Source organism: Osmia bicornis, chromosome 1, assembly GCF_907164935.1.
Source record: "Osmia bicornis bicornis chromosome 1, iOsmBic2.1, whole genome shotgun sequence".
NCBI classification, from domain to species: Eukaryota; Metazoa; Arthropoda; class Insecta; order Hymenoptera; family Megachilidae; genus Osmia; species Osmia bicornis.
The window spans coordinates 11485558-11512520 of NC_060216.1; the positions used below are offsets into that span (position 1 = coordinate 11485558).

The following is a 26963-nucleotide window of genomic DNA, read 5'->3' on the forward strand; positions in this document are numbered from 1 at the left end:
AAACTATATAGTTTTGCGAGGTTTTCGCGTTGCGCGCGAGCAGAAAAGGTAGCAGTAAGTCGTAATGGGCCGGCTACGTTAACGACACGCCCGTGCGCATAGCCAGGCGATGAATTCAGTTTACGATGCCTATTTTCCGGGCTTCACCTCGGCCGGATACTTTATTATTGTCGCTGCATCGCGGAACGTGCATGCACCGGTTACGATCCATCGAGTTTTTTCGCGACAGCCAGCCTTTTCTCTGAACGAGAAGAAGAAAAATCGACGGTGAGATCTCACGGTTGAGAAACTTCCGTTGAAACTCGACGGTGCTTCCGGTTAGACGCGTACGATCGAATAAAATATGAAAGGAGAAATGGAAAAACGCGAGATCCTCCGTGGAATCGTAAATTAAGCAATCGGAAAGCCTAATTTCGCGGGACTCAACAAAAAAAAAAAAAAAAACGAGGCGCCCCGTGATTCTTGGAAACGGAGAGAAATTATTCCAGAACTTATTTCTCTGGGAACATTATTTCTCGTTGTTAGCTAGGTACACGTTTCTTTTCCGACGAGCCGGCCAAGGGAGAAAAACACATTCCTTGGCTAAAGTCATTTTTAATTTCACCCCCTACCCTTTTACAGCGGGTCGAGTCGTTAGCAAAGTAGTAAAAAGAAAATGTTGCGCTCGTTAAAAAATACTTCTTCCGAGTGTACCGTGCACGGCTGGTTGACATGGGTTCGCAGCTATTGCCTGCTTGCTACGCACACGTTACACCCATTAATAAATCACTTTGAAGCGTTTGTCGCTGTGTACCAGCTTCAATGAACGTAAAGAGACTACGCATTGCCGGCTCGTCCTAGTCAAACAGATTGCCAATTTCTAACCGCGCCCTTCATCGATGTTCCATATTATTTTTTCTTTTCCATTCATTCAGTTACGTACATAACCGTAAATTACGCTTCTATTCAACCTGTATCAATACAGAATTGAAAGGAACATTTACCTATACGTTTGAATTATTTGAATCTGTTTCCTTGGTTTAATCAAATCATGTTTTTTCCTTTTCAATATTCTAAACTGTATAATTGATGCAGAAGACTAAAAATGCGATAAAGTAGCCTCGTGAACGCATTTGCCTGCCTAAACGATCGCATTAATGTAAATAGAAACTTTGACAAGGGGACCGGAAATGAGGCGGTGACAACAATGCTCTTGCATTCTTTTTCCGGGTGGCAATAAACTTGTACCATTATTATCGCGATGGGGCTACATTCGCGGCGAACACCGATGTCTTCCTCCTCTTATTGATCCTTTTATTGCCTCGAATAACGTCACCATAAGGCATTCACGCTCGCGGAACCCCTCTATACTTCAACTTTAAAAAGATATCGCGACATAAACGCGTCATTGTTTATGTGCGATCGTCTGCGCGAAATTAACGCGTTTCGTGAAATATGTCGCGAATATCGATACCCTTTATCTAGCACCGTTCGTAAACTGGCAATGAAAGAAAACCTTGAACGGGCTACTTCTGCGTTGAAGAATACGCGATGGTCTAACCAGTAGAATGAGTCGGTTTCTTGATTCATCAGCCCCGCGAAGCAAATTGAGAATGGAAATTGGCCCTTTGAAGTTCGAGCAACGATCCGTCTATAATCTTCTTAATAACTTTCCCTTTCTATCTTTCACTCCCTTTATGAGGATCGTCTTGATTTCACCGGCCCATTCCCTTTCAATACATACTCTTTTACTCTACCCAATTATTTTGAAGCATCGAATACTATAGTTTCGATTGTTTTTCAAAGGCGATGGAAAATGTCGAAATTCAGCGCGTTAAATTCGTTGAATAATTTCAAGCGTGACGATACCTCGCTTCAATAGGATTTATTTATTTATTTGTTTATTTGAATACACCGGGATGATGTATGTGTTAAAACTCATGATAAATGAGCAGGGATCAGTTTCGAAACATAAAAGAACATAGCGGAAAATTGAATCAACAATTAATTGTAAATACGTGTAATATTCGTTGCAACAAATTAACGAAATCACGTAATCAGACGAGGAATGGTAGGTATTCGTGATGAAATTGTTGACATCAAAGTATGAAATATTTGAAAGCAATCTTTTGGATAAACCTGATTTACAAACTCAACTGTAAGACCGATCCGGGGTAGCCAAAAGCGATGTAATATTCGAATCGTCATTTCGCTCGATCGACAGCCATTAAGTGGACAATTGTACTTCTCTAAAAGGTTCGACAGTGCCATGACGTTCGCGCCGTTTGAGGCACGTCGATTTCCTTCGGTTAATCCGGGAAGGTGCCCAACGCGACTGGCAATCATCAATCTCGTCGAGTTGTACTCGACTGGCACTAATTCAGTACCCTTGTCCCCCGGTCTCCTTGTCAAGAGAGAACTTCGCGTATATAGCTTTGCCACTTAAAGCAACGTTGTACGAAGGACAGGCTGGCCTTTCGTTCGACCGGGATCCAAATAAATAGACGGCCGTATATCAACGCCCCTGAAATCGCAGCAACTCGATCAACTTGAGTACGCCTTACATTGTCTCTGCGAGCCGAGCGCGTCCAACTTCTCCGGCATTGGATATATGCTCTCCCATTGTCCGGGTGAGGGAATAAAATCCTCGACAGAGTGACAGCAAGTAAGAGTTTAACCCTACCCTCGAGTTCGAGGTACAGTTAGGCGCAACGTGTAACAGAAGAGGTGTGTATAAGTTGGATTGTCCCTAAGCTCTTCTTAATTGTAAGTTCTCCCAAAACTTGCTTCGTGATTATCAATTAAATTACTCGAAAAACGTTTGCCCGAGTTTGCTGGAATAAATGAAAATTTCAGCACGGATTTGCACAGTAGATAGGATTATTATTCTTGCATTACCAGCTGCTCGATATAACCCAAAGGACAGCACACGGTGTGGAGCCGATAATTTTAACGAAGAAGCAGCAGCCGTGGCAGCGGGCGAAAGAAGTTTAAGAAGAAGACCCATTCATCCAGCGGTCGCGGCGAAAACTGACAAAACAGTTGATACCGGCAGATATAGCGGGCCATGGAATACGAATGGACGTGGACGGATATACGAGAGAAAGCTCGAGTAGAAGTCTCGAGCCTAGGGTCGAGAAAAAAAGAGATATGAGAGGATTGTGAAAAGGGGAGGGAAAAAAATATTCGCGATCGCGGAAAGAAAGAGGATGACGGGACGAGGGGCGGCGAGAACGGTCGTTGGAAAAATGTCATCGAGCGATCCTGATTTACAGCGCAGGGAAATCGGTGCGGTGAAGTTCGTGTCCGTGGCGGAAACTCGGAAATTTTTACTCGTGAGAATCGGAACTTTCATTGACGTTCCAGCTGAATCGTCGTGGAAAAAAGTGGGCGAACGTGATAGAAGAACAGCGTTTGAAGAGGGTGAGCAAATGAGAATCGCGGACGATTGTCGAACGATTTCCATCGAGTCAAAACTACCTAGTCACGAGTCACTGAAATTATTTTCACACCAAGAAATTGTTTCGTTCGACAACGAAGGAACCAACATACAGCGCGAATCATCTTTTATTGATAACTTTGTTAATGATTAAACGACGAAGAGGAAACAAACTGGAGTTACGGTTACATAGTTAATGACCGATTAGCAGAACAAAGCTTATACGTTTCGCTTTAAAGCGCGTTATCTCGCTAATGTATCTGGCAAACAATATTTGTCTTTAATTATCATGCTCGTGTTTGCGCAACTATGTACACGATACCAAGCCCTCCTTCCGTACAACCAGCTATGATTCGTAACGCACAGCAGGGGTCGAACTTTTATCCGCATCTTTCGCCGCACGGCCGTAACTTGAATCGTTTGTTTGTTCCAATTAGCGGGATACGTTACACATTTATTTTTTCAGAAACATCGTAAATATACAACCTACCCTTTGACAGAGGAATAACATACAGTATACAGGCGTTGGGCGAGAAAATACCATTTTTCCGCGGAAAATTTTTCACCGCTTCGATGGAAAAATGAACTTTCAATATTATTCCATTTCGACGCGTAACCAAAAACACGATCGGACCACAGCGTATTGAATAACGGTTCGAAACTCGTTTGTCGAATTATACAGGGGGAGGTTAAAACAAAAATGATGCACCTATATAATCACCAATATCGGTATACGCAACAAATTTGCCATTAAAAGTTTGCCCCGGCGCGTTGTGACCGAGGGACCGGACTACGGAGCCAGCCAATTTTGCCATTGGAATTCTCCAGGCTGACCAGTAACGACCTTCGTCCTGTATGGCGAATAACTATGCAAATTTCTCCATAGGTTAAGCGGAGACTTCTGATGACATCGTATATACTGTTGGTCAAGTTGCGAGGGAACGGGGGCCCATAAAGCTACGCCCGGTTCAAGATTGCCCTCTCACCCGATGCTTACCTGCCAACTTTACTTACGCTCAAACCTTTACACTACGTTACATTGCACATTGTTAATTCGTGAAACTTTCAGCGTACAACTAGAATTATTTCATCCACCAGTGTTTCCATCTTTCTATGATTTTCCGGGCGTATCGCAAAACAGAGAAATCAAAGTAAAAGAGAAATCGGTTGGGTAATCAAGGGACTGTTTCAAAAGCTGCACAGTCAACGCTGTTACTTTTGATAAGGTCTCCAATCTGCCGGAGACGTCTCTATGTCACGAGTACGTGCACGATGAAATTGAAACTGACCTAGGTATTCATCGTTGCTAAATTAATCAGCATGTCAGCCGGCTATATCAGACTTCCCGGAATATCGTTTACAGTATTCCGAACTAAACTCCACCGTTCGAACCGTCTACAGAAGAAAATCGTGCAAACTGTATCGTTGAAATCACCGATTGTTATGTTTACGATAAAGCAAGAAAACGTTGAATGAAAGAAATGTTTGTTCCGAAGAAAAGTATGCTTTCTGAAATAATATCGCGACAAAGGTTATTTCAAACGGGCTCAAGTATTTTTTATTATATCGTAACGATTGTATTATTGAGCGTATTTTTTAATGGAAAATCGACGAAGGAGCCAGGTTTGATTTTAGTGAAGGGAATCAGCACATTCTAATTGGACAGGGTACTTGATCGGGAAAATCGAATCGGTGGCTCGAGTTTAATCAAACAAGGTTTAGCGTATTGGTTGTTATCAGTCGCACGATTAAACGAGTATACGGGTCCGTTCTAGTATCGTGATTTTGCTTTGCCATTTTGAATACGGTTCACCGTTTTCACCTATTCTGTGCGAACGGTGTACGTTGATCATATGCGGGATATGTATAAGGTGAATCATCTAACATACGAACCTAAAGGTCTTCCGTGCTGTTGATACGAAAACGTACGCGAGAGAAGAAAAGGGTCGAGATGATATCGTAGAATGCTTTTTCCTCTAGCTCGTATTTCTTGAGATTTCCTTCTGAATTTTGAGAAATAAAGCAACGTACAACTATTTATAAGAGAGCATGGATGAAATGCAGTACAGTGGTTCAACCACTGTGAACAAAGAAATATTACATCCTTAAACCCTTACACGAAGAACGGAGTTGTAGCGTTTCCTTGTGTTATCGAGTTATTTTCTTACGATTCGTATGAAATTAATATTGTTTAAAAAGAAAAAAATCAAGATATTCGCGGTGTAACAGACTCCGTATATTTTTCTCTGCGCGACTATGAGAATTCTCTGGCAAAACAACGAGCACGAGAGGGTTGGAAAAATAGAAGAAGAGAATTTCACTTGCAAACCACGGCCCCATTGTTCAAAACACCTACGAGGCTGTCTCTGAACGTTATGATCTCGAGCGTCAGCGTCCGTGCATCAATTACCACTGGATCCGCCATCCATCTCGCCGTGTCGCGCCGTTACATGTACACGCCGCATATTTCCGCGTACTCGAACGGTTGTGCCGACCGAAACGTGTCGATAGGTCAATCGTTCTAATTTTCATCCCGTCGATGACCTACATACATGCGGTCAACCGTAAAAGTTCCACGTATCAATCGAGAAATTGTAATCATCCATGAAATAGTCGTGTTTAAACAATTTTATGGAATCAGTATTTATACTTTTAAACGGTGCTGAACTGTTGTTCGATCGTAGTAGCGGTAATTTGCCCAACGATCCTCGTAAACGCTACAGTTGAATCGATGTGCAAAAAAGCTGGCAATTAATCGTATCGATACTCAAACCTACTTCTCGATATTAAAACTACATAAAACATAATCAATTGTATTTAACCGTCTGACCGCGAAAGGGGTACGTGTACGTTCTCACATATCCATTAATATTAATTTGTACAAAATAAAAAAAAAATGTTAAGTTTCCTTTTGGAACGTAGCATAGTCAAAGGGTTAACGAATAAAAAATAGATGCAACGACTTACCGTGTGGGGTGACCAATGATGAGGCCAGGTCTTCGTCTCGTGACTACTCCCAACGGTCGGTTGACTCGCTAAAAAGACAACGCGTCTATCGGCACTTCCGGTCCCGCTACCGGTTGTAGTTAAAAGGGCAGCACGAGCCCTTGAGCCACCGATACTTAGCGTTGGCGACGTGTCCATGTTGGCCTGGAAGCAAAACGAATAGGTTCAAATTGATCGTCGGTTCGTGGATGTTCGAACGTGCTGCCTCTTCCAGCACGGAAGAAAAATTGATATTTTCATGGAAGCGAATACACGCGCGTCCGCCGGGCATAAAAGTTATTTCGTTGAATTTCAATTGCACCGGATGTTTGACCGCGGCAGCGAAACGGAATTCAAACAAATTCAACCGGTTTAATGAAGCCTGTTACAGGAATGATGAATGCTTTCGAAGGAATCCCGAGCCAAGTACGTATCTTTCAACGGGAGTTTCCGCATGAGCTTTGCAACGTATCCCTTATTCATTCGGTCTCGTTCATGTGAGCGCGCAATTTCGAGCGGTATTAGCCGAGCTTTGAACCTGATGAAAAAAAAAGGATCGTCTAGCAAGCCATTAACTGAGCAATAATATTTAAACGCAGGATACCGATCATATTCAAAAGTTTAGTTTTGATAACTCTTGTAATATCTCATCGCGTTTTCTATTGATTTTGTGAAGATAAAAGGAAGAAATCATGAATCGTGAAAAGGACGACGTTTGAAGGATATGAACAGCATTTCGAGAACACGAACGTCCTCGTGAAAAGATCCGACGAGCGTAATCGAGCTCGTTAACGCGAGGACGAAGCTCATCGAGGTAGAGAAAGAGGTGCACGATCCCGAAGGACGAGCGCGTGGAAACAGGAGGATGAAGGAACGAGGAGGCAGTACGTTTTTCACTGGGATTTACGGGTCGTCGACGGGTATTAAGGAGAATGATGCGCGACCACGACCCGACCAGACACGCGACGCGAGACCGAGTGAAAACGAACCAAGAAGGAGTTCGAGGAGAAGGAAAGGACGTAAAAGCAAAAGGAAAAGAAACGAGAGAAAATAGAACGGGGAGAGGGTGAACGCGTGTCGAGCGACTAGGAAACGCTAGCGCAAAACTGACACGTACTCCTTAATTAAATCTCGGTGAATCCACTCGGTTGATCTGTAATTTACGTAGGACACTGGCCTGGCCTGGCCTGGTGATAACCTATCTCGGCTGGCAAAATCGTATTCAGATAGGGAACATCGCGGTTCCTTATCCCCGGTTCACCACACTTCAACCGACTAATCCTTGAAGTCGCGTGCACCTAATCATTATAGCCAGAGAGGGGCGGAAGGGTGACGCTAGGTGTTCCTTAAATCGTTCCAGCTCGACGTTCGCTCCTCCTTCGTGCAATTACGAGTCATTACGACCAAGACTTCACCGTGTACCACCGCACACACAGGACTTTTCTACCAGATACCACCGAGCTCCACCGTGTCCAGCTATTTGCGGACCATCAGCCGAATGCCGGATATAATTCCTCCGCGCGATATACGCACCACGATGAAGATAATGACGAGAACCGGCTACCAAAGTATCCAACGACCTTATCGACCCCGAAATAACCTGCGTATTAGATTCAGAAGCGTGCTACGAACAGTAAATTTAGAGCTTGCATTCCGACAGTTCTTCCTCGACACGGTTTCCCGCGTACTCTTCCGACAACCGGAAGCCACGGCTTCCGTTCGATTAGAACGTTTAACTGCGCGAGAAGTCCAAGTTCAGCCGGTAGAATAACCAGTTACCACTGTTCCTCTAATGGAAAAATTACTACCGTAGTTTTATTCAAACGATTTTAATTATATCAAGTTATTTTTTGTTTTTCCTCTCTCTGTATGTATTTTTTTTAGCGCTCGCAGTTGAGCTCGGTGCTCTTTGAATGTTTCATGTCGAATAAACGAGTCCTTTTTAAAAATCATTGATCGTCATCGATAAGCGAATCAAAAAATCTTTATGTGGTAGATTTTGTGGCACGAAGCCGGAACCAGCGTCCGATCTAGCGATCCCCTCATCTTTCACTGACGAATCGTTCTCTCGATCTTCTGTGTTCTTTTTTTTTTTACGATCGCGACTCGGAAACTCGAAAACGATCGACTTTACGCGAGGAAGCCCGTCACGGCCGGAAGTTGGCAAGCGTCGCGTACGAAATCGCGCACGACACTGAACCGTCAGGACGTCTAGCGCCGGAGGTGAACCTCTCGCGGATTCGCGGGCTCACGTGTGAAATTCTTGCGCATGCACCAACGCCTTCTCCCTTCCAACATCCCCTCTTTCCTTTCCTTTCCTTCCCTTACCGTTCCTTTCCAACAGTTTCTCGTCCTTTCTGCTGCCTCTCTTTTCCCTGCTCGCTAAACGTTAGCCGTCCCTCTCCACTTCCCTATCTCTTATCATAGACTATCGCTGTTCTTTTCTCCGTGAAACCATTGTCCCTTCTCCTCACCCTACTCAACCATCGCCATACCTTTCTTCTCGTCTGGATAAGCTCCTCTGGATGGCATCATGCGAGCAACAAATATCTACCGTTGCTCCAACTTGGCACCGAACTTTGTCGAGTATTTAGCCGAGTGAATTCAAGCAGATTGACGAAGAACACTTGGTAAATATCGCGATGCAAAATATTTCCTCGACGAAGTTATGGATTAATAGCAGTGACCAGTTTTTGAATATTTCTATTTACATGGTTGCAATGCTTTTATTAATAGTATCATCATTAGTCATCGAAGATCCTAGCGTTATTTTACGTTTTCAGATGACCTGGCATGTCAAAACTGTCTGAGGTCTAATGACGAACAAACCAAATATACGTCGTGTCCTTTTCAATTGAAAGCGTAAATGTTTTAAACGTCGCTTTGTTAAATATCACTGATTATTGTTAATAATTAAACAACTTCGCAGGTTAACTATCTTTAAATAAACCGAATCAATAAAAGCCATTTTTTTTAACTCACAGACCCAACCTCTTAGTTAGCCATTTAATCACTCGAATTTTATAAATCTTAATTTTATAAATTGAGCACGCTTAACCTTTGAAAATACCAACTGAATAGTGAATCTCAAAGATGACTATTCTGTATAGTTTCTCAAAAATATCATTAGTTACAAAATCAATAGAAGAAAGATCTCTCGATTTATCTTTAACCTGACAACCTTAATTGTCCCAGTTTCATTATCCAGTGCATCGTAACGAATCCTACGTCACCTTTAAATAATAACTGTTAATACCGGCCTGATAAACTAGATTGTCACCTAAATAAGAAAATTGCGAGCACAGTGTTAGGACATTTTCTTGCTCGGCATCGGCGCGACTTTTCCCCAGTAGTTTCTTCCCCATAAACTTTCTGGTTTCACTGTTCGCGCGCTCTACGTTGCGGACCATACCTGTTTCCTTCCTTCCCCGTTATCATCCACATTTTACTTTCCAACCTTTCGTTTGCCACGCTAGACGAGCATCGTATCTTCGAGCTGTTTAATAAATCTCATCGCGATATCGTCAATCCTACCTCGGATTCTATTAACCCCTATGCGATATTCCGAAAAGGTACTTTATTGTCTGGCTTGTAACTTCGAAAACACAAAAGATATAAACAGAAACCCATCCACGCACCGATATGTTGCTGTTGTACGTCGTTACCGGAATTTGTTGATCCAGATCACGAAGGAAGAATGTAGTGCACGCGCATACACGCCACGTCGTTATTCTATCTCGTTATTATTCTGCCTCGATTCTCTCGTGCTTGTAGCGAATCGATCTCGTTCTATTCCGCTTGTACACCCGTTAACGATTTCCCTGCAACGCGCGTGATCCTCTTTTCGAAATCCAGCTCGTACGTTGGCCAAATCGTGACAGACAGGTATGTGTATGTACCTGTTGAAGACGACCGTTTTCGCGTTCTTACACGATCGATCTGCTTGTGTCAGGAGCACGTTCGAACGTCTCACTCGGCTCGATCGATTAAATCACCGAGCAAATGGTACGCGAGTAATCGGGATCGAGAGAAGAAGGCAGTGCAAGCCGATTGCGGCGGAGAACGATTCAGTTCGTGTTGAAACAATGCCATTTCGAAAATGCCAATCGTTAAACGATGAGTACACGATCGACATTTCCCTCTGTTTTCTATCCTGTCCCTTCTTTTCCCCTACAATGTATTCATCTTCTTATGTCCATTTCGCATTCCCGTTTTCCCTCTTCTCGATTCGCAGAGCCCTTTCGCAGTCGAAAAAGACAGGTAGAAAAATCGAATGCAAGAACAGCAGCCGGATTGATCGAGCGTTTCTCTCGCGTCTAAATCTGTCCAGACGAATGTAGAACTGGCACGATATCTGTAGTGGGGGAAGTAAATATCGATACGTATCGGAGCCACGGAAACGGAAGTACTTCGACCCGATCATCGACGATGCCTTCAGGCTGCCAACGATCCCCACGATCTTGCATTTCGCCTACGAGATCGCGTGGATTATCTTTCTTTCTTTCCTTTCGCTGATTGCTCGCACGAGATACGCTTACTACCCCGTCCGACGTTTCCGATTCGCGATTCATTTTCTTCGCGCGAACACTACGCTCCTGCCGCGCCGAAATCTTGCGAGAGATTCAAGGAAATCCAAGGCGCAACGAGATCGTTTCGAACGATGCTTCTCAGAGCAGATTCCGAGGAGAGTAGAATTCCGGTTAGACGATTTCCATCGCAGATAGGTAGATTTTACCTTGCCCCTTTTGTCAGCGACGTATCGACTCGTATTCCATCTCGAACTCACCTCGTTAGTGTTAACGATTATTTCATCCGGAAGTAACTTGTTCATTCTCATAATGATGGGCGACGACGACCGAAATATCTATCGACACTCGATGACCCGATAACCTTTCGAATCGATCGAGAGTCCACCGAATTATCGCGATACCAACGTCATCCTTTCGATTTTTTTCTTTGAATAGACACTGTACCGGTGCAACCGAGCATAAAAAGATCCTCGTAAACGGGACTGTTCATTTTTTAGCAGCGAGAAGAGAAGAGACAAAGGGTAGGTAGATCAATTTACTGTACAATTAACAGTCGAATTTATTTCAAGGATTCCACCGTAGTCGCTCGTAACGAGGCTCTATTAACGGAGGAAAAAATGGGGTTCACGGTTCGTAGAAGAGAACGAGGGTGGACGATGGTGTCTCCCGATGTCTCGTAAAACGCGATTTTATTCGAGGTTGAACAAATTGAAACATAAGCCGCTCGTAAGTCGCTCCCTATCTACGGTGCTACGACAGTCTTTCTCCTCTTTTCTTACGATTCCGCGTCGTTGTACGCGCCTATTCGTCTCTCCTCGAATTCCAGGATCTTTTTATTACGCGCCGCGAACACGACAAGGACAAGGTTGCGGCATTTACACCGAGTGATCTGTATCGAGAGACTGCAGCCTCCAACCCATCCAACTGAATTTATTCCTCGCGAACCCGGCTATCCGGTTGCATAAAAATTGATCTCCCCTCGTTCGTGACATAATACCCTGAAGAACGCGTCCCATTGTCTATCAGGCGTTTATTGTCGAACTCCTTTCAGTATCGCGATACATCTTCGACAGTTTTATTGCCTGGAATTAAAACGCAACGTGCGACGCGTAGGTATATCCCATGCGTCGATACGAAAATGGAGTGCCGGTATCGTAAAATCCTCCGCGGTTAGCGATGCATTCGTCGAGAAAGGGTTTCGTGAGTGGCACCCCCATAGGGGATGACAGCAACGTTCTCCAGACGCTTTGAACGTCGCATTTTCTCACACAAAGTTCCCCTTACGAACGAGCAAGTTCTCGACGGTACTCGCGACACGCCCGTGAAAGCCTCAAGACTAAAATTATCAGCTCGCTGAAAGATCAAAAATTCCCTTATGTTTCCTACTCTTTCCCTTGATGTTTTTTTTTTTTTTCATTCGACCGCGTTACACACCTCCACGCGTTTCTCTTTTTTCGACCTGCATGCTTCTTCGTAATGCCACCTTTGCAGCCGAAGCAGAATCGTGACGCGAGCGCAGCGATGAAAAGCAGGAAAAAGGGAGGAGAAGAGAATCGAACGAACAAACGGACGCAAGAAAGAAAGAGGAAAGGAAGAAGGGGATTGGAAATAGGGGTTAAAGGATAGACAGCATTCTCATTTCGATTCTCCTTTTCCTTCTCGTTCTCGGATTGAAGAGGTCTTTATGACGGGATACCATTTTATGGCACAGCTTCGGCCGCTATTATGCGTGCATCGGCCGGTCGGGAACAGTGGGGTGCTTTCGGGGCGTGGAAGACGGTACGAGTCTGTATGGTTTTCGGTGCTCGAGGGGTAAACGCGGAGAAGAAGCGACGACGAAGGAAGAAGGAACGATGGTAGCGTACGAGTCGGAAGAAAGCTATGGAGGGTTGCGCTTTGGACCACGGCCCCGACCATTGTTAGGATAATGAAGCCAAGGCGAGATTTCTCCCTTTTCAGCGTCGCGCCCAAACGATATCTCGAATGACTGATTGTGAGATTCCTTTGGATCTCGAGGCAGCACGTACGCGAACCTCGCGTCGGATCACGTAGCCAGCAACGAAAACGCGTCGCAAACGAAACCTCGCCTCGCCCCGATGCGATTGTTTGCACCGCAACCGAATCGCTTCTCTAATTAATATTAAACAGTAATACGTATGATAACGGAGATCGAATATTAATTGGAAAACTTGGCTCCCCGATATACCAGGGATATTCAGGGCATCAATGTAAATGCGAATTCGTAACCTGTTGATCGTTATAAAATTTGAAAATACATCCAGATATAACGACCGATGAAAGTCGGGGAATAATCTTTGTGAACGAAGTACTTGATGCCGATTAACCGAACGATCCTAATTAACCGGCTTGTTGATGAACAAAAAATCCCTGCTTTTTCGATGCAATCGATCGCGTCGTAAAATGTGATAATTATTCGATTACGTAATAAATGTGGTTCGTGAAGCTGATATTAAATATTAATTCCACATTTGCATAGAAATAAAGGTGATATTTTTTTCTGAACAATTCTTGAAGCTTTAAAGTTGGCGAGTGTTTGCAAGCACAAACATCATGGCAACTTTGAATCACATGGAAATTATTGCATAAAACTTTTGAGAGATGCACCTTAACAACGAATATCCTGGATCCCAAAGTAGCACCATTTCCTTGTCCTGTGTTCTCTCTGTATTTACTTGGTGAATTATTGCGGGACCGACTATCGCCAAGGCAATAGAGAATTGCCCAGTTCGTAGCTAAACTGTTGATTGGTGAGTAGAGACTGGAAGAGAGTCACGGTTGACCCGACGAAGAAAAAGAACAGCGACTGAAACATCGGCCAACTTATTACGCGTGTTGCCAGCTAGAATTTCACCTATCGCCGGCCGTACACTCTCGCATATTTTAAGCCGACCATTTTTCAGCATTTACGCTATACGTCTACGTCGAATTTGCATGAATCAACGATTCCAGCCTTGTTCCGAGCAACTTTTCGGTGTATCTGCGGCTCGCCGGCTCCAAAGTATCCTGCCTTCTCTTCGTTCTGTTTCCTCTGTTTTCAAATGATTTTCTTCGATATAATCGAAGGGAGAAAAAATGATTCATCGTACGTTGAGAAACACTGTTCTAATCCTAATGCACGTCGTCTTATTTATGCAGCAGCGCCGTTTCGCACCGCAACGCTGAAGACCTTAACGGCTTTCAATTTCCGTTGGCCATCAATATTATTTAGTTTAGTTTGGACCACCTTCTCGCGTTCTACCCAACCCTTCGGTATGCTTCTCACGCCTCCGCCAAGGAAATTACTTGTCCTCTCCTACCCTCTCGCCAATCCAACCTGTGCCTCGCCCCTCCTTCCCTTTCGACCCACCAACTGCGAAGATACTTCCTTTAAAGGCGTTTGTCTCCGAATCTTGCATCTAGCTGCCTCTCCCGTTACCCTGCCGCCACATAATCGAACGCTCCCAGCGAAACTTGCTATCTTAATGCTTTCAAAAAAATGTTCCTCGCTCGCCGATGATCGAAGCGCAACGATCTCGTTGCGTTTCCTCGAAAAAAAAGAACTCCAAATTACTTCTAACTGCAAGTCGATGGAACTTTGATCAGTCTTCCAGCAAAGCTCAAAGCAAAACGCGAGAGATAAAAAGCAACGAAATTTAATCGATTAGTTACACAATTTTGGTTATTAGTAGCGAGGAGTCTGTTCGATCTTGAACACACACGGTTCGGTCTGAGAATTTCAATTCGATAATTCTCGTGACAGATAGCCAACCGACGCAGAGACCTCACGGTTGCTTTTCACTAACGCGAACGAAACGAAATTACGGAGAAATTCGGCGAGTAAACGAGCACTCGGTAATCGAACGTTCAGCAGGCCCGAATCGAGAAGCGATCGTCCGAGAATCGTTCAACGGCTTCGTCGTGCTCGTTTTCGTCCAGCTTTTAAGCCACGTTTACGTTTTACCTCACGTATAGTCGGTATTTGCAGTAGCGATCTGCGTTCACGATTTTGTGTTCATTCGTTCGTTGATTTAACGCGCGATAGACCGGAGAGTGCCGTATCGGGATTCGCGACACGCACCCGATCGAAAAGCGCGCAACGCACACGCTGGTTGATCTTTGTCGTCGATTTAACAGACGTGACGAGTGGGAAACGAGGGAAAATTTAATGAAACTCTCGATAGATAGGTAGGTAGGTAGGTAGGTAGGACGGATTCCCTTTTATGTTTGATCTGGCCAGGATTAGCAGTGGCGAGGAAACAGGTGCACCCTCGGCGATGAGCCAAGCGGTTTCCCAGACGGATTTTTCTACAATCTGCTCTCACCGGACTGCGCATACAGATGGCCGTACCGTTCCTGAGATACTTTCTCAGACCGATACCAGGAAGACAATGGCGTACTTTGTGGCGCCGTGATTAAAACAAGAGGCCGAGCCGAACGGGAGAACGAGAGGCGGGAGTAGGTACTCGGTTCTCTTCCCCGGGCTTTACGAGGGATAATGCCGGTAGAAAGAGGGAAAGAAAGACGGGATAGGGCAAAGCGTAGAGTACGCCAGTTACATGGAGAACAGAGACGGTGAAATCGTGGCAGAGGAAATAACGAAAGAGAGAAGGAGAAAGGGTAAAGCACAGAGAGACAGAGTTTGGAGTTCTTTTCATTACCAGCGAGCTCACCTCAACAACAATGCGAACCTCCGTGCTGTACACCGCTATTTTAGCCTCTATCTGTGTCTAATACGTATGTACGTACGTACACATTGCTGCCAGCCGAATCCCTTCTACCTATTTCGAAAAGTTCTCGCCTGATGCGAACAGACCAACTGATCAAAACATTGAAATATTCTTATTCTTTACTCGCAATCCCGAACAGCTTCAACTTCTCTTGCCCTTTCGTTATTTTAATTAACAAATTGAAATAATAGAAATCACGATTCGAGAATTGTTTGAATAGAATGATAACAATCGTCTAAGAAATGTTTATAACATGAAAGAAGTGATACTTTTTAAACAAAGTTACACGTTATAGAATAAATGAGTGAATCAATCGCGAATTAATTAGCTACCATCGAACATTGATAAAGGAAGAACGAGAACGTTAACCTGCAACAGCAACCCCTTTTACTGGCGCCATGATATCTGTAGATAACGTGCGAGATACCGGGCAACTGAATCGTGGATCGGTACAGACACGATAACGCAATGAACGGGCTGAATAATGATCAGCACGTGATTACGTGCTGTCTATTAACCTGCTTCGTGTCAAATCCATCAAAAGGAACGACCAATGGCGAACACCGTTTATACATGTCCAGGATAAAATAGATTATTACGAAGTGTCGCGTTTGCAAACTCCCATTCGTACCGGATAAACAAATAATAAGATTCGATGTGGAAAAAAGAAAATCGAAATTATTCAATTCTTTCAAGTGTATCGTCGATCGAACGCAACGGACAAAAGAAGAAATGATTTTTTTAAACGAAAAGTAGAGGTACTTCATAGCGAACTCTTGCTCGTTCCCCTCGTTCGTGGCGAAAGTTGTCCCGCGAAAGTGGCGAAGAGAGGTTTAAGTCCGACTTACACGATATCTACCCCGCACACTCACCGGGCACTCTATTTCGCGACGCGATACTGTCCTGGCGGTTCAGAGTCTGTATTAAAATTGCCACAAAGGCAAACTGAATCTCACTACGAAATGGTTACAAAAAGGGTAACCGCACGGGTACCATTGAATGTTACTGCATATTCTTGAGGACGAAGTAAGGATCTTACAGTGAAGGGGTTGATAACATTTTTCCGAATTATCGATTCTATACATATTTCTATACATTCATAGGCGAGTGTGAAATAACAAGCTCGAAAGAAGATATCCGCAATTAGTATTTGTAAACGAATATTGGTTGCAATCAATGGAACTTTAATCGGACTTGAAAGATAAAATTTTATACCAAAATTTCATCGGATGATTTTCACTCGTTATTCATTACGGTATAATACTTTCATTTTGCAGTAATAAATGCGCGATAGAGCGCACACGTGGCCAGTACCCGCGTCAAATTAGCTTCAACGGCCCATCCATTAACCGATCTTCGTATTATGTCGTTCATCGATTCGGATTTATCGCAAATCCACCGTGAATTATGCGTTTCCAGCGGTTTTTCAATGTCCGTGAACCGGCTGCACCCTGGCCCCGAAAGCTACGTTAACTTCCAAATTTCCGGCTGACCTTCTCTATACCGCCGACTATTTGTGATCTACGAGGAATTGGACCTTTCTGGCCCAGAGCTATGGTCGAACGAGACAGCTATTTCCGATGCTGATAAACAGCCAAGACAGACAGGACCTAACTACGTTATCGAAATGAAGAGGAAGCGCGTTAACTTCGTGTTAACATTTTTCAAATATCAAGTGTTAATCGCGAACGCGCGAAGGCACAACTTTCAACGTTTCCACGGAAAATTTTCGCAATTCATTATTCGTCCTTTATGCGCAAGCAAAATGAGAGGAGCGGTAAAAAAACGAGGAATCGATGTTTCATTTCGCCGGCGCGAAATTAAAACCGAGTGTTTCTCATCTTTCGACGCGCGGTATTAATTCCTTGCTGCCCTTCCTTTCAGAAGCGAGCGTGTTCCGGTCACGTCGTTTCCGCGTCGGAAACGCTAGAAAAAGGGGAACACGATCGTGGTGGTATACCATCGCATCGGCGACACTATCGTTGCGAGGTGGCCGTAATATTTGGCCCGCGATCGACCCTCGTCCTCCCGCGGCTCCGAGAATCGATTCGCGCGAGGAACCGGCATGCATCTTGCCACCCTTCGACCCAGTGACAATCAATTTCGAGCGTACACGAACATCGTCGTAGATGGTGCGGTTCAGAGGCTCTCATCGCGCCTTACGAGACCGGTCGCGTTCCGGAAATTGAAACTCAGCTACGTGACATCCGGCAGAACCCTCCCTCCGTTTCCTCCAGAAATTTTGCATATTAACAAGTCGAGCAAAAAGTTTCGCGATTTCTCTGTTCCACTCGTCGATTTCATAGGAACTCGAGTTAACGAGTAACGAAAGCTGGCAATCGTATCGTCGCCGTGACGCGACCGGTTTTCCATTAAATTCCTCTTGTCAATTCGTGCTATCTCGCGGCAACGATCCGACCGTTATAATCGATTCCACCTGATTTCGGTTAACTGCCGTCATCCAAAGTTTACCAGCAGGTTTGCCCCGCGAACAAGCCATCCCGTATTTGCGTCAGCCAACAGTTCGCCGCTTTTCAGCGAAACAACGTAAACCACCGCGAAGGGAAACGTTTCGTTCCAGGCCGCAAGCCGTTTCCGCAGCTAACGACATCGCATCCTCCTCGAGTCCCGCCCGAAAATTTCTGACAAAGCGTACGACAACCTCGAAATTGATGATCTTGTACCAACAAGCACCTCAGAATCCCTGTCGAAAATAAAGGAGATTGGATCTGCTATTAATCTAATTTTTCAACTAATCTTGTCCTCCCTCGTCTCGACATTTATGGAACAAAAAAAAAAATTTGATCACGAGTTGTACGCCTGTGAGTAAAGCCCAGTGTATAACGACTGTCCCATAGGAGACGACTTAGATAGGTCGAAAACGGAACGGGCCAGCAGCATGTGTGGAACGCGATGGAACGTGTGTTAGAGGCTGATTGCGTCCGGCCGAGATGATTGCTTTTCTCCTGACTATGGCAGTGTATGCGCACACAGGGGTCAAGAACGTGGCAACGGTATGAGAACGTTTGCGCACGTGCACGTTTATCCACGAACGATTACCACGCAACCCGTACAGAGAAGTGATGTTTCAATATTCCGATAGTTTATTCGTCTGGATCGGTGGACGCCTCCTGCCAAGTCGCCGTAAAATCACTTCGATTTCAGTTAACGCCGCTGGTTACACGCTTTACCCGCCAAATGATAAACAACCCTTGCGTTTGCGTCGTTTGTACTTTCAAACGATTTCATTGACAGAGGTCAATAGCTTATAGTACGTCGAAATTTTTTTAAAAATTTTTAATTTTGTTGTATTTATAATAAATGACAGTGTGAATAACAACGTTTTTGCGAAAGTAAATCTTGAGACAAAGGGCTTGAGACGTATCAAATTGTTACCCCGTCAGTCTGTTTCCATCCGAAAGCTTGCGACGAGCTATCAAGCTGATTTAAGGAAGCATCCAACGTCGACGCTTAAATCGTGGCCGCGTTTAGAGAAGGGAAAGCGCGAGAGAATGAATTCGGTGGCGCACGATGAAACAGTGCATATCCCTGAACTACTCGAAATTGATCCTAATCCGTAATCCGGCTTGTTCAGCCTTCTCCGTCTGTTCTCTCCCAAGGTGCTTAGCGCCCGGGACGACGAATCAAGAGAAACAGAGGAAACACCGACCGGATGGAGCGGGACGAAAGGAAAGCTCGCGTTTCCAAGCGGAGCCACTTATATTTGGAAGGCCAGCCGGCGCGCGATGTTCCGTGCATTATGCATGATACGACGGTGCTTAATGCTCGTCCAAATTGTAGCCGACCGATTTGAAATTTCACCGGAACCCGCTCGACTCCTGTACCACCATCGAAATGCTAATTCTCAAGCGTAACCTTAATTAACGCGCGATACTTCAACTTGCCCGTCGTGATTTACCTTTCTTTGCCGTAAAAATTTTCTTGATAACTCCGTGGTACTATTACAAATTTCATTAAGAATTTTTCATAATTGCATAAAAGCAATTCATTAATGTTATACTCGTTTAGATGTTAAATCAAATTATCTTCACTGCAATGTCAAGATCATAATTAAATGCTTTGCGTTAAATTATAATTGTACAAATTAAATATCCAGGATAAAAGGGACGGTCTGCGCTAAATATGTTTCTATCAAACGAGTAACTTTCACAGTTTCAATAGAACTCGAACTAACGTATATCGTAACAAAAGATAGAATCATTTCAATGCACATGCTGTCCTAATTGTTTCCTTCGATGTAATACGAATCTTGTTACACAACTCTGGTAGTGAAACATCATTACGATGTTTCCCTAGTTGAACCGTGCAACGTACGTATCGTCAGAGAAGACAAGCGTATCATTTTACCAGCGATCCCGGCTGCAACGATCGTAAATTATTATTTTATCCAACAGTCGGGTACGATTTCATCGTCGAACGATATATCAACACGGGTTCGGATCGAGATGACCGTAATCCATGTTGCACAGGGCTTGATCATGCCCGTTGGAAGAATAAAATTTTCAATCTAGATTTGTCGCGCCTCCCGTCCCGTTTTTTATGGATACCGTTTTGCTTGCGGTTACGCGGGAGGACGCTTTTATCTTCCCGTAGGATCGCCGTTTATCACGGAAAACCATATTGGATCGCGTCCGATCGACGGGCAGCCGTGTTCGATAGGACGAGAGAAACAAGGAGACTCCCGTCAAGGAGGGATAATTAATCGCGCAATTCGCCGGGAAGACGCGTTGGAATTATTCGTCGATTAATCGTGATCGTTAGCAACCAGGCCCGTTTACAACGGTGATACGTACGCGGAAACTTCGACAGTTCTCGGAAAATTCCAGCGAGTTTTCATCGTGAACGAACGAGCATCCTTAATTAATTCAAACTCACTTGAACGGCTTCTCTCGTGTAACGTTTCATAGCTGGAATCAATCGTTCGGCTGGTTATCCCGTAAATTATTCGATCGAAAATCATATGGCTTATACTGTTCGATTGTTAACGAGTACCTCTGTAAACGGTAACGTGAGTGGACAGACAGTGAGAGAAACGAACGAATTAATTATTCATGGACGTCCAACGTCCGACACCAAACACGCGCCACCGTCACTTTGTAACGCCCTTGCACGAGCTGGCCCCGTTGTTTAGCATGACTATAGGAGGAGCCTGTACGTACATAAGGACCGTCGCATTTGTACCCCTAGATGTACACACCCTTTGGTACACCTCGTTCCGACCGACACGAGCGTAATAGCTATATGTAATTAATTCTATCTATGAGGATTCAAAGTACTTTTTGTTTTTCCACGATGAGTCTCTAATCTTCGTTTTCCAAACGCTTCTTTACCCCCCTGCGCTAGTATTTTTTGAATATTATTAATATTTCGCTAATAACAGTAAGCAATCAACAGAGCAATCAAACTGAAAAAAACCGAACGATGGTATCCTTAATAATTTTAATTAATATACGCTAACCGAGCAATGTCTGATTAAATTTCACCGCCTCTACTTACATTATTGGTTACCGCGACCCAGCATCAGCGAATTTTCAACTTTATCGTAATAATTAAAAATTTCTATCGATCGTGGAAAAAGAAGAGGATAGTTAAAAAAAGATCTGAGACGTACGCGTGCTCGGAAGTCGAGAAAAAATTGTATTCACCGGGAAACTCTTCGCTCTCATGCAGTGGCTCGAAAAAGCGTTTAACGAGCCACCATTACGCAGCAGCCAACTTACGGTACGCGGTGTTCGTTCAGTTGTATGCAACAATCTCTGGAAAAGTTCGTAACTAGAAAGGTGGAAAGTTAAGCGATAAACGTTGGTGGTAGGGGGGGGTGGTCGGGTATGGGGGTGAGTTGAAATTCGTTTAGTAATCTCGCGGTATATTCTTCTTAAGTGCTTCGCCACAGAACCGGGGGAACAATGAAATCAATTTTATCGGTTCTGAAAGTCCGATCCTTCGTCTTCTCGTTTCCGGGTAATCGCATACTCGTAGAAGATGTTCGCAATCTCTTTCGAATCTTCAGCTTCCTCGACGTTCAAATAATAGAAGTCTTCCGCTGTAAATTGCTTGGATCTCTCTTATCTCATCCGTGCAAGCCTATCGATCATCCTCAGTGACCCTTCTCGCTTCGATGTACAAATCGCATTAGCTCTAGATTTATTTCAACAACGAGAAGCTTGCGATATCGAAAGGTATCGCTTGTCCTACCTTACCAGCTAACAAGTGAACTTTAGTAACTGCAAAGTTCTGATTTTATTTTTCTTCTTATCCCTTCTTTTTTTTTTCTTGTTTAAACTTTGCTTGGTTCGTAGGGAAGTTTGATCAAAGTATCGAATGAATTTTTTATTCGACTCGTGTTTAGTTCTTGGAGATGAAACCATCCTTTCGAGAACAACCAACGTTTTCTCATTCTCATTAATATGTAAAGAGATTGGGAGGAATAGAATAAAATTGTCCTGACAGAAATTGGATGACCGAATGACATCTTAGTTAATTTGCAAGGTGCTAATGAAAAAACGATTGCTTATATAATATTCAGAATGCACGAGAAATTCGTTGATCAATGTCATTGACTTTAACCAGGCCGAATCATGAATCGAAACGAATCCAATGAGAGATTTCCATTGATTCGTATTCCATTCCGAGACAAGAATAGCATTCCTCTGACTGGTAAAGACACGCAATGGTATATGTACCTGCACACTCGCGCACACATCGTACTGCATTCAATAAGCGAATAAAGTGATCACGTGAATGGTTCGGTCCTCTTGCCATTGTTAACGATGAAAGAGCTCAATACACGGAACGAACACGTACGTGTCTTCTTAATTCTCCATCGATATCCTCCTCTTCCCATCGATATGTTCCTTCCCTTCAAATAATCCGTTCTCTAAATTCCTCGAAAACAATTTCTGGTTTTCTATTTCTGAATTCAACTGCAGGTCATTGTGCGGGTAAACTAAAAACAGCTGACATTTTAACTCGACTAAGGATAAATTGCACTCTAAATTTCCTTAACTATGCCAGGATATAACTTTAAAATATTAAGAATAGAAGGGCTTCTGCCCTTTTTCTCTAGGGAAGGCTAGCGTGCTTAGTGCTGCACGTGAAGAAGCAAGGAAGGAAGGATCTCGTTCGAGTAGAAAGACGAACGGGAAGGGCGGGAGGAAAAGCAAAAGGAGGTGTTAGAGGATCCTTATCCCTCTTATCCGTGCGCTCGCACTGTTTCTATTCCGAATCCACGAGCAGGGATTACTTAACTGGAGAAATTCATCCAAGCGAAAAGAGAGTGCCGTCCTTCTTGAATGTCGGGTGCTCGTTCCCTAGGACCGATCGGTCCACCAAATGGAAGTCCCTGATATTCGAAAACGTGGGAATCATTATTTTGCGAAGAAACGAGGAATTCATGAGGCGGTTACCAGCCCGTGAAGCAACATTTCCCTACCCGTCATTATATTTTTCTTTCCTTTTCTTTTCGTAGGAACATGGAATACGATCCGATTCGGTACGATTCAATGGTTCGAACCACTGTCGTATCGATAGAAAAATTTCGCGTGCACAGCATCTGCATTTATTACGCGGCCAAGGGGTCAGTTCGATTTCCGTGAACAATTCTGACGTATTCGTAGTAGGCCAGGCCAACGAAAATGTTTCGAGTGAAAGAAGAAACGTAGACGAAGCATGTCAAAGAGTTATTGGTAATTGCACCGGCCCTTTTCGGACCATTGGCTTTGATAGCTTCATACTTTACGGAATCGAATGGGAGACCGCATTCATGTCTAGCCCCCTTTATATACTGCCCTACTAAAATCTTGGCCCTGACAATAGATAATAGAAGGAATACCATCTCGACCGCTCGAGAGAAGGATCGTCTGTCGTGATATTTAGTCGACGACCGCCGTAAGCCCTCGCTTCAGTACCTACACTTCATAAGTCACTGGGAAATGATCGTAGGAATACCTAGAACTACCTTGTTATAATCATCAGACTAATTATAACTCCTTTGTGATACATATTCCTAAGAACAAGCCTCTAACGTTTGACTGTCACAAAATAATTAATTTTGAAATAAAGAAGAGAGGTAGGAAATGTTAAACGTTAAAACTACGAATGCGTGAAATCAGCCGTCAAAGTGGCGGTAATATTATATAAACTTTTCGACGAATAAACTTTAGGAAAATTTCAACTTAGCCGTGATAAATGTTCAACGCGGCGGATTCGGGATACAATTTAGCTAACCCGGCAATAAACTTTGCTTAATCCGTTCTTTCTTCCACGATGGAGGCAGGCAGGTAGAGGAGATACTAAATAATTAGTGAACGGTGCAGGTTTCGAGGCGGCAGTTAAGCAGGTCGGTAGGTTACACGGTAGCTAAGCAGAGGGTTGATGGAAGCAGGGAGTAGTAAGCGCGCAGCTATGTAAGAACCGCCCTGCCTCTCCCCACTAAGTAGATGCTTGTCAGCGGAAACTTAATTAAATATCCAAAGTGGATGCCGGAATTACTACAATTAGTATGACGGCTCTCCTAGCCCACCCTTATTACCCGGCTAGTCCCGTCCGTCCCATTCGCGGGTATTACTACTTAATGTCTAATAAACGTCACCCCGGCCGAATGTCGTACGTTATTTCTTTCCTACTTCCCTCTCTCTCTCTTTCTCTCTTCTTCTCGTCAGCTATGCGAAGGAATTTCGGTATCTCTGCTGGTCGACGAGAGGACGAGTAACGAACTCCGGATGCAAAAGTTCCCTCATAGTTGTCGACATCGTTGGGCTCGAATTTTTCATACCGGCCTCGATGAAAATCGTCGGAAACGCGGGGAACTTTTCACGAAAGCCTCGTCTTCGAATAAAATTCTAATTAATTATCCGGCTAACCAGCCAGGTTTGTCAACCACCTCGATGATTTCGAGGCAAGATAAAAAAGTGAAAGGTCCGGGGCGATTTGTCGCGGTACTCGAGACGATTCGAGGAACATTTGATCGTTCGATGGTGTTACCAGTAAGACTAGTACTTTGCTGAACTGGCACGTAAATACGAGCTCGAAGGACTATCTTTTCTCGTTCGAAGTGGTCCTCCATCATCCCCGTTCGTCGAAAGAGAAGAGGGCTGAGGAGGAGAGCAAATTACAAAGAAGGAATGTAGAAGCCGGACGCCTTTTGTCTCGCCCGAGATTTTTCCCTGCGATTTAATTGCGGGGAAAGAATCGTCGCGGACGAACGACGAAGAGAGATGTCCAGCCGTTTATTGCAAATCGAAGGGGAATCGTCGTACCGATGAATGGTACTCCAGACACTCGGCAACGATCTCGACAAACGGATGAAATTACAGCGGAACGATCTATAATCGAGTGTCCGTTCGACGACGATGAAACTGAAAAAGAACGTGCTCGAAATTTTCGAGCACCAACAGACGCTTCTATCTCGTTCCTTCTTCTCCTAACCGACCGCCATTTTATCGTCTTACATTTGCATCTCGTAAATTGTGCAATCGCCTTCTTGCCGCTTTTCACTCGTTCAATTTTCGATTTTCTTTAACGGTCTTTCATTTTGCACCAGTCGAAAGAATCAAGCGAAATGAAGAACCGAGAGCAACGGAGAGACAAAGAAGGAAGTAGAAGAAGAAGGATAAAGAGATACAGGGGAACAGGTAGAGTACTATATAGCGATATCTATTGGCGCGGGAAAGGAACGGTTTACAACAGAATATTGTCCCGCCTAAGCCGCTCTCCAATATTTCATCAACTTTCTTATTCCTTCTTTTCCGCAGTCTTTCGCCAGTCCACGTCGACTTTTTTCCTTTCCTTGGCCCGTTCCTCTCACCATTTTGTTATCCTTTTTATAATACAGTCTGTTTGGTCTCAGGGTGACGAGGACGAAAACGAGGCGTTCAAAGCGACTTTAAATATTTCAACAAAAATTCAACGTTAAGGACGCTTTATTTTCCGAACGCGATATTCCACCTGCAATATACTACGTTAATACGATCCTATTGATAAAGCAAATATTTTGAACCATTAGAAAGCTTTGAAAGTTTTTATTCCGCGCTCGAAGGCAAACGTTTGAGTTGACAATCCTGCTGAATTGTTACGCGTTTTTCGCTCGACGACAACCGAATCTCTCGAAAATTAAAACATCCCCCGTCTTCTAACCCACAATTTCATATCGCGCGAGAACAGCGGGTCGATTTGGCCGACGCATTCGCAAGATAAACGTTTTCCTAGGGAAAACGTTTCCTAGGGGGTGGAACGAGCTTGCTAGTAGCGAGCGAAGCTGGTTCGTTATCCTTGCCGGCTGCCGTAACTTGGTCGGGAACGATAAAAATTTTAGTGCAGCCGGCCGAGTTATTGTATGGACAGCGGACGCTCTGGTTGCGGCCGAAACGGTTGAATTACCAAAGTACAGTGACGGCGGGTGGAAAAAAGAGAAACAATTTCTCTCGCGTAATTTCGAGCAGAGTACGGCGTAAATACACATCATCTCGTTGCGAGGACGTAACACAGACATTCCGCGAACAGTCTATAACAGTATCGTGTTCTTTCGCGTACTTGTGCTCGCGCGTATTCCGCTCGATACGCGCGTAAAAGCCAGCTCCCGCTACGTCAGGACAGTATGTTTGACTAAAAAAAAAGAAAGAACCTTTCGGCTACGTTGGTCGATATTAAAGGCCGTTTTTAGCAGGAGTAATGAATTTTAACGGTAGATGAGCCCCCATAGCTGTTCAGCTTGTACGCTGCCGCATACCCGACCTAAGAAATTGCGCTCGCGAAATTATTTCCTTTATAAATCAGCGGCCATACGTTTCTACGTCATCCCACCTTGGTCCGCATACCTCTCTTTGCAACCCCTCGCCCCTGATCCCCTTACTCTTTCCTCTCTCTCTCTCTCTCTCTCTCTCTCTCTCGCGACCGAATGTCTCCATCTCCGTACACGAGAGAAATGGTTCGAGTTTATTAACGATACGTTATCGGTTGAAAAATTCCGTCGAGTTTCGCGAGGAGAATTGCACCGGATACCAAGGTGGGTCCCGGCCATACTGGTAATCCGCAAAGACAAAGAAAAACACGGGCGGACGGATTACCGGTGTTCCATTGTCGCTGGAAATCTCGTTTTTCCTCTTGTTACGGAAACGAACGTTCCATTACGCTGCGAATGAGACGAGCAAAACTGTCGGTTGCAAATCACAACTGCTACCGAGAAGATGCAAACCCTCCGTCCGTTCTACTTACTTAAGAAGAAAAACGGATTGTTTTGCAGGCGATTTTACAATGTTCAGATAACCACCCTTAATTCTTACGACC

General features: G+C 44.2%; 1 protein-coding gene across 3 annotated transcripts in view; it reads right to left on the reverse strand.

Annotated features, from left to right (window-relative positions):
• LOC114871950 (zeta-sarcoglycan) overlaps window positions 1–26963 on the reverse strand; it is a 159614-nt gene that overhangs the window by 127936 nt on the left and 4715 nt on the right. Inside the window, exons 1-2 of one of the 3 annotated variants that reach the window (XM_029178574.2) lie at window positions 7521–8570; window positions 6386–6568 (exon numbers count right to left, since the gene is read on the reverse strand). In XM_029178574.2, coding sequence (XP_029034407.2) covers window positions 6386–6562 — 177 coding nt within the window. In that variant the 5' untranslated portion in view covers window positions 6563–6568; window positions 7521–8570. Of the gene's footprint in view, window positions 1–6385; window positions 6569–7520; window positions 8571–26963 lie in introns of those variants that run through there. The other 2 variants (XM_029178571.2, XM_029178576.2) reach the window with 2 other exon arrangements.